The sequence below is a fragment of the Tympanuchus pallidicinctus genome, unplaced genomic scaffold (assembly GCF_026119805.1).
Source record: "Tympanuchus pallidicinctus isolate F22 unplaced genomic scaffold, pur_lepc_1.0 scaffold5, whole genome shotgun sequence".
NCBI classification, from domain to species: Eukaryota; Metazoa; Chordata; class Aves; order Galliformes; family Phasianidae; genus Tympanuchus; species Tympanuchus pallidicinctus.
This window is the reverse complement of record NW_026294769.1, coordinates 29,141,313-29,153,785: the sequence shown is the minus strand read 5'-3', so window position 1 is coordinate 29,153,785 and position 12,473 is coordinate 29,141,313. Positions and strand designations below refer to the sequence as shown.

At 36.2% G+C, this 12,473-nt stretch overlaps 2 protein-coding genes across 3 annotated transcripts in view; one reads left to right on the top strand and one right to left on the bottom strand.

Moving 5' to 3' along the window:
• Positions 1–11,368, top strand: part of SMCHD1 (structural maintenance of chromosomes flexible hinge domain containing 1) — a 79,115-nt gene extending 67,747 nt beyond the window's left edge. Inside the window, exons 44-48 of one of the 2 annotated variants that reach the window (XM_052703411.1) lie at positions 1,183–1,253; positions 2,373–2,544; positions 4,418–4,576; positions 5,169–5,286; positions 6,239–11,368. In XM_052703411.1, the coding sequence (XP_052559371.1) occupies positions 1,183–1,253; positions 2,373–2,544; positions 4,418–4,576; positions 5,169–5,286; positions 6,239–6,347 (629 nt within the window). In that variant the 3' untranslated portion in view covers positions 6,348–11,368. Of the gene's footprint in view, positions 1–1,182; positions 1,254–2,372; positions 2,545–4,417; positions 4,577–5,168; positions 5,287–6,238 lie in introns of those variants that run through there. The other variant, XM_052703412.1, reaches the window with a different exon arrangement.
• MYOM1 (myomesin 1) overlaps positions 1–12,473 on the bottom strand; it is a 289,844-nt gene that overhangs the window by 106,399 nt on the left and 170,972 nt on the right. The gene's annotated exons all lie outside the window — the stretch shown is intronic.

Below are 12,473 nucleotides of genomic sequence, written 5' to 3'. Positions count from 1 at the left end.
AAACAGAACCTGACCACCACGGTATTATCTTTGTATTAACTACTGCAGAAGTCACCACTTCTGTTAATTTTCTTCTCTCAGAAGTATGTAATGCATGGTTTAAAACAGATTCTGACCAAACTGTATGTGACTATATCTGTCATGCTTAAATATTTACAATAAGAATAATCTTCCAGTTTTTATGTAGATTCCAGTTTAGGGAACTGCATTCCCCTGCTCTTTCTAACAGTGTGCCAATACCTACATTTTCCTAAATTCGTTTGCTTAAATTAATTTAAATTAATTTAAATTAAATTAGATCCTTATATCAAAAGTTAGAATCTATAGTTAGTTCTATAAGTTTTTCATCATACGTATAAACTTCCCAGTGTTAAAATGTTCCTGTCCATTGTTAATAAAAATACATTATAAAAAATTGGTCCAGTTAATTTTCACAGAATCACAGAATGGCCAGGGTTGGAAGGGACCTCAAGGATCACAAATCTCTAACCCCCTGCCACATGCAGGGTCACTAACCTCCCCATTTAATACTAGACCAGGCTGCCCAGGGCCCCATCCAACCTGGCCTTAATTTTCAGAATGTTAGATACTGCCAGAGACTTTAATTACAAATTCTTTTTTGTATTCCATTTTAGCACATAAGCTGATACTTTTGTGGAGAAATTTAGGAACACGTAGCTTGACATATCTTAAGCAAGGCTACTTAAAATTTGTATAGAATGATCTTCTGTTACGAGATGATCTTAAGATCAGTTGGATCAATCTGTTAATGTTTTCTTTTTTTCTTTGATTATCCATTGAATACTAAGAAATATATGAAGAATCCAAGAACACCATTCAAAGATGACTCAAAATGCAATTTATATAATTTCCTAAAGCTTGGCATTGTTTTTATATGCATCTTTATCAATGTAAATATTGGATACTAAAAGAGTACTACAGTGGGAAATAGTTATGCCACAAGGCAATGAAACATACTAAATTTTAATGAATTCTCTACTTAGTACAGAAGGCTGCATGATTAATATCACCTCAGCATAAAATTGAATTGAAAAATACATATGCTTTTTCCCTTTCACATATCTGAAAAGTCACAACAGTGATGCCCCAGAGTTAATTTTTCAAAACTTGCTTATTTTGTTGCAGAGAAATTTCAGTTCTATTTTTCTTTAAATTTTCCAGTGTTTGGGATGCTTTTGGGTGACACTATCATCATAGATAACTTGGACGCTGCAAACCATTACAGAAAAGAGGTATGTTTCAGTTATTCTTGATATTTTTTTTAAAAAACAAATGTATTACTGGGTCTACATATTAAATATATTGCAACTTGAGTAGTTAAAGTAGTTAATTGCAAAGTTTAGTGCTGCATTACTTATAACAGTGTGCTTATTGTTCATAAGTGTATTATGTTGTCCAGCAGAGGATAGAATCCTTATTATTGGCACTGACAAAATTACATCCGTTAAAGAAATTCCACTATGTGAATGTTGACATGAAGCATGGGAGCATATTATTAGAGGCCAACATTTGTAGTTTTCCTGTTAATATTAAAGGCAAGTTCTTGAGTACTTTCCTAGTCCCTGTAATAACACAGGAGTCTGAGGCACATCATGAAATTTCACATATGCTACAATGTTTAAGAACTTCATGTGAAACTTACTAGGCCTTTTTCTGACCAAATTTACCAAGGTTTAAGCAGACAAATTAAAGAGTCTCTGAGGAAGTCCTGTACTATGGGCGAAATCAGCTCTTCTGTTCTGTGGTTCCCTTTTTACTGGCTGTAGCTTACTAACAACCTTGGGAACAAAGAATGTCTTAAATGTTTCCAGAGAGCATCTCAGAAATATGGTGATAGTCATAGTAAAAAACAGCTGATTGACTTTATGAGTTTTCATCATGTGTATACATCTCCTTGTTATCAGAAAACACATCTACCACTTTTAGCTGAGAATACCCTATATGATTCTTTTATCTTTTTTTTTTTTTTTTTTTTTAACTGCAAAGTCAAAGAGGAGAGACAAAGGAGTCAGATGTAGATGCTCAACAGTGTTAGGGGACTGATCATCTGGGTCTGTCTGGGAAAAAGTTTTAACTACTAAAAGTAAATTTGACAAACTTTGTGGGAAGTTGTATTGAACACATTACAAGAAATAAATCCCTTAGATTTCAGATGCTTTGAATCTTATGCATTACTTGAAAGCAAAAGTCAAGAAACATAATTTCATAAAATACTACAATTAAAGAAGTAGCAACAACTTTGTAGCAACAACTTTGTAGTTGAAAGATGCTTAGCTTCACAGCAGCATTTCTGAAAACTTAGTTTTCAATGAAGTTACTAATTTTTAATACCACTTTTTGTACCTATGCAGGTAGTAAAAATTACACATTGCCCTACATTGCTGACTAGGGAAGGAGACAGGATTCGCAGCAATGGAAAATTTGGAGGCCTTCAGAACAAAGCTCCTCCAATGGACAAACTGAGAGGAATGGTATTTGGAGCACCTGTGCCAAAACTTTACTCTGCTTTCACTGGGCAGATAGGTGGGTTAATAAAAGGAAACCTTTAAATTAGCATAAAGTTATTTTAAGAATATGACCTTTAAAATGTCCTCTTTGTTAATTTTCCTTTATATTTCCTGATTTAAAAAAAAAATAATAAATCATGATACGTTGTCTCACTTTATTAATTTCATTAATGGAAGAGTTGAAGCATTGGTAAACATCCAAACAGCAGACATGAGGAGCTTGAAGTCAGTGAATTCTAGCATCTTTGAAAGCAGAAGTATCACGCCTTTCTCTTCCAGAAATGCTATACTTTAATTTAAAATTCCTTACTGTGCAAGTAATCTCTATTAGGAGAAATTACTGTTCCTGTCATTCATACACAACATCATCTATATTATTTCCCTAACAAGAATAGGCACTGTATTTCCCAAAGGATCACTTATTATTTATGTTACATGCTTCTTTTCTGAATAAATGTTACAAATGGGGTTAAAAGACAGTTGCTTTTGACATATAAAAACTGACCTGACTGACTTACAAAACAATGAAAAGACTTATTCAGAAATTACAGTTGTTATTTAGTATTTAATTTTCAAAATTAAGGATATGAAGATTTTCTGTAACAAAATGTGCAATATGGTTAAGGTGGATTGGGGGAAAGAGAGAACCCACATGCACCTTCTGGATTTGTCTTATATTTGAGCAAACAACATTGACCATTTCAGTGATACATTAAAAAAAGGAAAAGACTGAAAAGATCTTTCCTAGGCCTTTCAGTAAAAAAAAATAGGATCATAGAATCATAGAATTGCTCAGGTTGGAAAAGACCTTAAGGATCGTTAAGTCCAATCACGACCTAACCATACTACCCTAACAACCCCTGCTAAATCATGTCCCTGAGCACCACATCCAAATGGTTTTTAGATACATCCAGGGATGGTGACTCAACCACCTCCCTGGGGAGCCTATTCCAGTGCTTAACAACCCTTTCTGTAAAGAAGTGTTTTCTGCTGTCCAACCTAAACTTCCTCTAGTGCAACTTGAGGCCATTTCCCCTCGTCATGTCACCAGTGAGAAGAGACCAGCGTACTTTGAAACATATTGCATCTAGGAATAGTAAGCATTTGAGGTACAAAATTAAAATATTCTGGATTTAGTACATTTTATATTTCTTTATGAACACATTTTCAGCTGTCAAATTCCATTTCCAAGTGTGAATTAAATTTGATTTTTTTGTGTCAGATAATCTAGTGTTCAGTTAACCTTTGTTAGTTAAGCAAGCTTCCTCATGTAGTGAAGTAAAACAAATGAGCTTGGCCTAACATGCTTGAACTCTTTTTTTCTTGACATTTATTCAATGCATGGACAAAGGAAAATTATTTGCCACTTTCTTTAACAAGAGTAACATATTTTGTCAGCAAAATAAACCCTTATTAACTGTACTGCTCTTGCTTCATTTAAATGTCCCCATAAATGTAACAAAATGAAACTCAGTAAATTTTCTCTTGTTCCACAAGGTGGACTAGAATTCAACACATTAGCAGAAGCTTCGGCTGTGTGACTCAAAACAAAACAATACTAAAGTACACTCAGTGGCACTGGAGGCAGAGAGTTCGGCGAGGAGCAAGCAAGCAACAGGCTGTGTAAAGAACTGTTTGCCACAAAAATGTTCAGTTTCCTGGTACTTTATTGTGATCTAAATAACTGCTTAGAGAAAAAACAGAAAACAGAATATTGTATACGATTTTTTTCCAGCATTTCTTTACAGTAATATTAACAACAGCTGATCCATTGTGAGTTTGGGTGGGGCTTTAAATAGTGCTTTGTTTTTTTGTGACTTTTCCTACAGATCATACACTAAATAACTGTGTATTTAATGCTTTGTTTTAATATTTTATTCTTCAATTAGATCTTCTACAGCAGTACCGTGCAGCAGTTGTGAAACTTGACGATGTGAATAAAGACCTTGATTTACATTTGAGATCGCTTAACACTCCAGAAATGCTGAAGAAAAAACAAGAGCTTGCCGAACAAGAGAAAAGCCTCATGCTTATAGAACAAAAATTGGGTATGTTACTGTATGAGATTTTGTTAACACCAATTGTTGTGGTAAAGGAGGAGAACTGTTAACTACATCCAGATGTGTTCTACATTTGTAAGCTAGTAAGTACAAGCTATGAAAGAAAATTCTTAAAGTTACTTAAGGGCTTAGAGGTATTGAATTTTTATTAAAGGATGTAAAAATTCTGTGTAGTATGATGTGGGTAGTGCCTAGATGAGCGCTGCCCTGTGAAATATTCTCGTAATGTGATCAGTCAGTGACTTTTAAACATCAGACCATGATCTCACTGAGATTATGTAACTGTACATCTAACTTGCCCAGTTAGAACACTGAAAATCTTTTTGATATGACTAGGCAAAGAGCTGAATTGCTTTTGCTAAGGAGACGCAACCAAAACACTGTACTTCAAAAAGAAACACCCCTAATTCTGCGCAGATAGTATTTCATAGTTAGAAATATTTTTTTATGTCATTATCAAATAAACTATGCATCTTCAAAATATACTTCAAAAGTCATCATATACTCTGTTGCAACTGTAATTAAAGCAAAATGTGTTGGTTTTTTTTTTAATTTGTTCTTACCTGCAATTTCTTAATAGGTATGACTCCCTCAGATAAAGTCTCTGAATTGTTAGTTCAGCCTACAATCCTTGATATGCCTGACACCCCCATCCCTCCCAAAAGAATGCGAAAAGAAAGTGTAAAAAAATTGTATAGGTGAGTATTTCAAACATAGTCACTGTTTTTTCCATAGCCTGAGTTCAAAGCAAAAAATGTTTTGGGGAGCTTTTTTTCTTTGCTTGAGAGTTTTTTTATAAATTAATATTTATAATCAGCAACCAACAATAAGTAGAGTTGGCATGTGTCTGACTTTCAGAGTTTTGGGTTTTTTTTCCTTTAGGACTTCTGCTGTTAGTTTGTTTTAAACATTTGCTTACTAATTTTAATTGTTTCCCCTTATAAAGTGAATGAGTGGCATTTTTATGCATTCACATATTTTCAGTATTTTCAACTCTTAATGTGTAGAAGCATTCAAAATGGCTTGGCCTGTAAATTCTTTTAAGGTTCAGTTACAAATATTGGGCAGATGACTAGAGAGAGTCATTCTTATGTAGCTTTTTCTAGCTAACTGTCCAAAATAAGATGGTGCTATTTAACACAGTTATCTCTATGTATCTCATTCTGCATTGCCTCTGTTATTGATGAACATCTGTATGCAAAAAAAAAAAAAAAAAAAAAAAAAAAAAAAAGTGAAATATGTAAGATAATATCCTTAAAATTATGTGGAACTGAATTTTCCATTTTTGTATCTCTTTTTTGCTGAATTTCAGTCATATTTTTCAGATCATTTAAATCTTACTGAGTTGTGTTCTGTAAGTCTCAGTTTGACTTCACAATATTATGTATCACACATACGTTGCTTTTTATGTACTTAATTCAGAACTTAAGTTTTTATGTACTTGAATTATCTACTATTTAACCTGATTCTATCAATATTTTCTTCAAAATGTTGAGAATAAGAAGCTTTGAATAAAAATGGGGTTTGTAATATTTATATTAGTTGGTGCTCTGTGTATTTTGTATTCAGTTGTAGCAGAAATGTATATAAAATTGAAGATCTTGGTTTATAAGCTACTGTGCTGTGATGTTTATTTTGTTGTTCTTTTAGCTCAGAAGAATGGGTTTCCTCTGCTGCTAAGAAGCAGCTACAGCAACAGCAACCACTGCAGATACCACCTTCAGAATTTAATGGAACTACACGAAAGAGAAAGGCATAGACTGATGACTCTTGCTGGAAACATCTATAGATTGAAAATGTGAATAAATGCAGTTAAAGGAAATATTCATGTTGTATTACCTGTTACTACAAAGATTTTTATACTGATAAAAGATATAAATGTATTTCAGTTAGTAGTAAGAAAAATTTAAGTGTCTAACGTTGATAGCCTAATTTTTGTATAGTTAATTTTCATTTCCAAAAGCTTTCAGAGTTCTTATGTTCATGTGTGGAAAAAAGAAATTTAAGATATATCGTTTTTTATTTATGAAAAAAATTCAAACTTTTCAATAAAATTGCTGCAATACAAAACACTGTCAATGTAATTGTAATAACTGAGTCAGCAGACTGAAACTTTTTGTTTCAGGCTGGCTAGGGAAAGAGAACTTTCAGGGCTGCTCTTCTTTGATTGATGGATTGTCAAGGGATTGTAATATCAATTAACAAGAGAGGGTCGGAGACTCAGCGTAATGAAATCTAACCACAGTCATTTGTAGTTTTCAAGATAGTTAACAGAAAGCCATTATTTAAGGTGATGTCCAAGATGTTAACATAGAAATTTATATCTCCCTCAGAAATTTCTCCTTAATGGAGGAAGAAAGTAATGACTTGTGAGTACAAAAAGCTTAACAGCTTTACTAGGAAGCTGTTCTGTGGACAAGGAAAGTTGCTAAGGATTACATTTCATGGATGCAGTTGAGATGTATTATTATCCCAGTGCTAACCTCTTAATATCTCGATTACAGCAACACTCACAGAACAGCCTTACTGCTAAGCAGATAAAAATCAGTCCACGACACCAAAAGTGTAACTGGGACATAATGATTTCAGTAGGAAATGGTGAGATCACAAAGGGAGAAAGAAAAATGATTAGTCTGTGTATGCTTTTTAAGAGTTAGAAATAGAGACTAAAACAGGAGGTAGAATAATCATGAGGAAAGTGTAGATATCTGAACAGCATTTTGTTTTGTAAGGATTTCTCTTGTTTTAAAACTTACATCAGTAGATTTTGTTGGCTTCCTTAAATGCCTAAAGCAAATTAAATTTTTTTGAAGTTTAAAAAATAGTCTTAAAATACAAGAGAAAATATTCCAACTGGTAAATGAGACTACAAAAAAGTGAGAGGGAGAATCAAAGGTAAACTGTAGTCTTCTGAATGCATTGCGAGGATGTTATCAATTTCTCCAGTAAAAAAATATATATATAAGTTTTCTGAAAAGGGTCTTCAAACTTAAAAAAGACATTGTGCCATCCTGCTGTAAGTCTCATACTGCTGATCCCTTTATGACATTTCTACTTAAACTTCTCCAATTTATGTATACAACACATAGTAGGTTAGGAGAGTGTATGGGAACTACTGAATCACAGCCTGAACCTCTGATTGACCACCTTTGGCAAGCAATGAGTCAGCCACGGGAGCATAGGTGAAGGTAATTCATCTGTGCTACCGGAAGGGGTGAAGCTTGGCTCTACTAGATCTCATTTAAGTGCTGACTGCCACTGAGGAAGGATCTCTTCCTGGAGATCACTCTGTGTGGCGAATATTGCAAGCCTACAACGTTGGTAAGCATTTTCCACTTGTCATCTGTCTATTGTGATAATCTTACTTAGCCTAAAACTCAGTACACCAATTGATTTTACAGCTCTGTAAGCTTATTGAGAGAGGTTCTACAAACCTCATGTCTTAATGATAATTGAATTATTTAGATATCAAATTGTACTGTTTTCAAGGAAAATATTTATTTACTTGAATATAGCATGTAACATCAGCAAAGGCACAGTTATTTTCCTGTTTTTTGTTGAACCAAGCAGCTGTAATGGAGAGTTTGCTGTCCTGCCACACCATACTCATTAACTACAACTACTTAGTACTTCTTGTAAATGCTTTTATTTTCTTACTGACATCTACCTCACCTCAGCCTCTGGATGATCTTGAAGTTTATTAGATTAAATGCCTACTCTAACAGAAGTGCTTACTTTTGAAATTTATCTCTGGACTTCAGTGGTCAGAACTACTGTTAAGTGAAGCATCTCCCTCGTGGAAGGAGCAAACAGGAAATTAAGAATGATTTCCAGAGTTGTGCAACAGTCATCAAAGACTTCAGGGAATTTCACCAGTGGAATCTTCAGGAGTTTTCTTCAGAATTATTGAAAATTAATCACAGCAGAAGTTCTGCTTTGAATAGCTATTTAGGACCATCCATCTGGTCCTGAAAGAGCCTTTAAGCTCTTAAGGTAAGTGTCAATTTTTTCCTTACTGATTCTTTACTCTAAAACTACGGTATGTATGATTTGTTCTCTGATTTCACCAGGGACTGAGTGAGAGCTGTGCGGGAAACAAGAGGAAGTGGTTCTTGCTGAGGCCTGAGCCAGCTCATGGGAACAGGGAAGTGGTTTCTGATTCACCCCAGAAGCATCCTTGGGTGTGGGGATGGACCTTCTTTTTTATAGGCAGACTCCTCAAGTTTACTTACTTTTTAATTACTTTTTTTCCATGTGATAGCAGAAAAAGAGCATTGTTTTTAGAAGTACCTTTTCATCTCTTTTCTTAACCCATAGGACAGGCTTCCTTAATAGAAGCGTTATTATTATAGTACTTACAGTGTATATGATCAGAGCATTTGGTTGAGGTTGTGGTGGTGTCATTTTGCAGACATTTAAGAAAGCGTTGGCAAGGAACTGTCGTGAAAACACTGTTTGCCTTCATGCATCAAATTTTCTCCCAAATAATTCTGCTTCCTGTCATAGTTTCGTCTGGGACAGAATGGTTTTCTTCAATACAGTGGTACAATGCTATGTTTTGATTCTAGGAGCAAAACAATGTTGAAAAAGTACCAATATTTATTTATAGTTGCTGCTAAGCAGTGTTGTACAGAGCCAAGGCCTTTGGCAGCGAAGGGCCCGAGGAGTTAGGAGGGAACAGAATTAGGACAACTGACTTAAACTGGCCAAAGGGATATTCCATACCATGTGACGTCGAGCAGAAGCTTTGAAGGGTGTGGGAGTTAGTGTTTCTTCTGCTGCTCAGGGGCTAGCTGGGCATTGGGGATCATAGTCATGGAATTGCTCAGGTTGGAAAAAACCTTAAAGATCATCAAGTGCAACTGCAACGTAATCAAACTGCCCTAACTCTAACAGCCCTCTGCTAAATCATGTCCTTGAGCGCCACATCTAAACGGTTTTTAAACATATTCAGGGATGGTGACTCACTCACCTCCCTGGGAACCTATTCCAGTGCTTAACAACCCTTTCTGTAAGGAGGTTTTCCCTGGTGGTGAGCCCATCATGAGCCCATCCCATCATGGGATGGTGACCAAGTGCTTGTGCATCAATTATTATATGCATATATATAATATTTGTCATAATTATTACCCTTTTATCTGTCCCTAAATAGTTTTATCTCAACCCACAAATTCTACTGTGTTGGTCTTTTTTTTTTTTTCCTGATTCTCTTCCCCATCCCAGTGGAAAGTGGAAAGAGTGAATAAACAACTGTGTGGTGCTCAGGCCAGGCACCTGCAGGGTTAAACCACAGCAGGTTTTTTTCAGTATTTAGGAAGAAAAGGCTAGGCAAGATTTCATGTCATTAGCACTGCAAGTGTAATTGCTTTCACCGAGTCAACCAGCACTGAACAGATCTGCAGTTGATCCCTTCACCTGCTTGGACGCAGTCCAATATAGAAGCTCAAATTAGTTCTAGTATTTTCCTTTTTAAAACTCTGTTTGCTTATCTAGGAATCACAAACACATTGCTGATGGGAACAGTAGTGCTATCTTTCAGCATGAGGTAAGCATTAGCCTCCTTTTCTGCCTGTTCCTGCAGTGGGTGTATCCTGTGATTTTGACATTCCTGTCACACCAGATCATCTCCCCAGGCTGCAGCAAACAGCGATCATTTCTGTTTCATAAGAGGTATATACATGTGTATGTGCATTCGAATAGGTATGTTTATGTGTGTGTATATTTATAGTTTTATACATATATAGTTATATATATGTTACTTTGTTACGTATTTCTGTGAACAGGCTCTTCCACACCCACTGCTGTTACAAAAATGCACAGAATTGCAATGGAGCTGCACTAGATGTGCTTGAACTGCACAGCCACTCTATTCTCTTCATGTAGTATGTCTTCTCTACTGTGAAATAGTTCAAGGGACAGCAGGCTCCATTGGAGTAAACAAAACTGATGTATGAATGTGTGCACATACACTAATTAAAAGCAATTTTATTTTAAGCTAGCCTATACATAAAACCGGGGCAAATGTTCAGATGTTACCGGCAAGCCTTTGGTTTGCAAATATATCAATTCCATAATTTTTACTGGATGTGTGGGTTCCCACAGTTCTCACCAGTTTTTATAGGACTGAATTTATGAGAGCTCTAAAGAAATCCCACTCACTGGTGTTTTGGACTGAGTTGGAAAAGACCCACAAAGATCATGCAGTCTAACCTCTGACTCCACACAGACCACCCAAAATCCAACCCCTATGGCTGACAGCGCTGTCCAAACACTCCTTGAACCCCAGCACTTGGGGCTGTGCCCGCAGTCCTGTGGTGCAGCACCTGTCCCCAACCCCCAGCTGCCCTCCCCTCACACAGCTCCATGCTGTTCCCTCAGGCCCTGTCGCTGTCACACAGAGCAGAGCTCAGCGCTGCTCCTCCGCTCCCTGAGGAGCTGCAGCCACTATCAGGCCTCCCCTCAGCTCCTCTGCTCTGTGCTGAGTACAGCCAGGGACCTCAGCTGCTCCTCATCCTTAGTGCCCTCTGAACCATTCTCCATCTTTGCGGCTCTCCTTTGGACACTCTTAACAGTTTTATCTTTATACACAAGAAAAGATTTTGTAAGGGTTTTTGTTTTTGTTTTTTTCCGTTCTTACATGCAATAATCTAATCTAATCTGTTTGCCTGAACTATGTCATGTTAACTTTTTAGCAAAGGAATGCTATGTTCTTGTAGCTTGATGGAGATTTAGCAGGCTCTACTTTCCACTATCCACTCCTTTATCCATCACTCTATAACTCAGTCAAACCAACTAAAACACATTGTGCAGGAAATACGCAAATTGTCACACTATTACAGGAAAATGACTATTTATCCCCCACCCAGTTTACTTAAATGTTTGGAAGAATGGGGAACCAATTAACTTCTCATTCAGCATTTTTTACTTGCTTTTTTTACTCATTCAGTATTTTTTAACTTGCTATGTTTAAAAATTGCTGAATAAAAGGGTTATTAAATTAAAAGCTGCTGATAGTTTAATGAAAATGATCTCCAAAGCTGTTAACCTTAGCTTTCTCTAGTAATCAGCTGAAAGGAGGCTGGTGAAAACAGGTATTTCCTCTTACGTATATATCTTGCTTGTATTGTTTTCTTATGATTGGATTCAAAATATGTTAAAGAAATGAAACAGCAATATCATAAAATCAGTATGTAATTAAAGGCACATAATAGGCAAGGTGGACTGGTACGTTTCTACTCTGCCTTACTTAAAAGAACCTGTCTTCTTAACTGAGGATCTTTTAGCACATTGTGTGTGGTACAACAGCCACTGAATTTAGCAACTGTTCTCTTGGAAGACACAGATTGTAGGTTCAGCTCTGCTCAGGCTGGAAAAGCTGGTTATGCAAGAGAAAAATTCATGACAGCTTGAGGAATGCAGTGAAAAGAATTCTTCGGAAACAATGGAAGAAGCTATTCTACAAGTTGCTCAAGAGCTGCTTTTCTTTAACAGAGTCCTGGGGCGATTCTAGTGCAGAGAGTGTCCTGTGAAAAGTGAGAAGGGATGGTTAGAAGTCCTTGTAATGTTGGGGACTTTTGGCCAGAGCAATCAAAAGAGCAGTCAAGAGAGTTGTAGCAGTACATAACAGAGTTTGTTCAGTGAGGGAAACCGAAGTACAGCTGCTGAAATGGAAGCATGCTCAAGACTGTACACATGCAAGAAGCCTCACATAGTGAAATGACCCTGCTTCTGTGGCAAATGGTAGTTTTGACAGATAAACTAACTACAGAAAGCTGTCTTTAGCACAGCTTTCTTAGCTTTGGTCATCCACCACTGTCCACCCCTGAACTAACCTGAAGGTGTGCGGCAAGGCTGGTTGAGTCCAGCTGCTATAAGACTGTGGTAA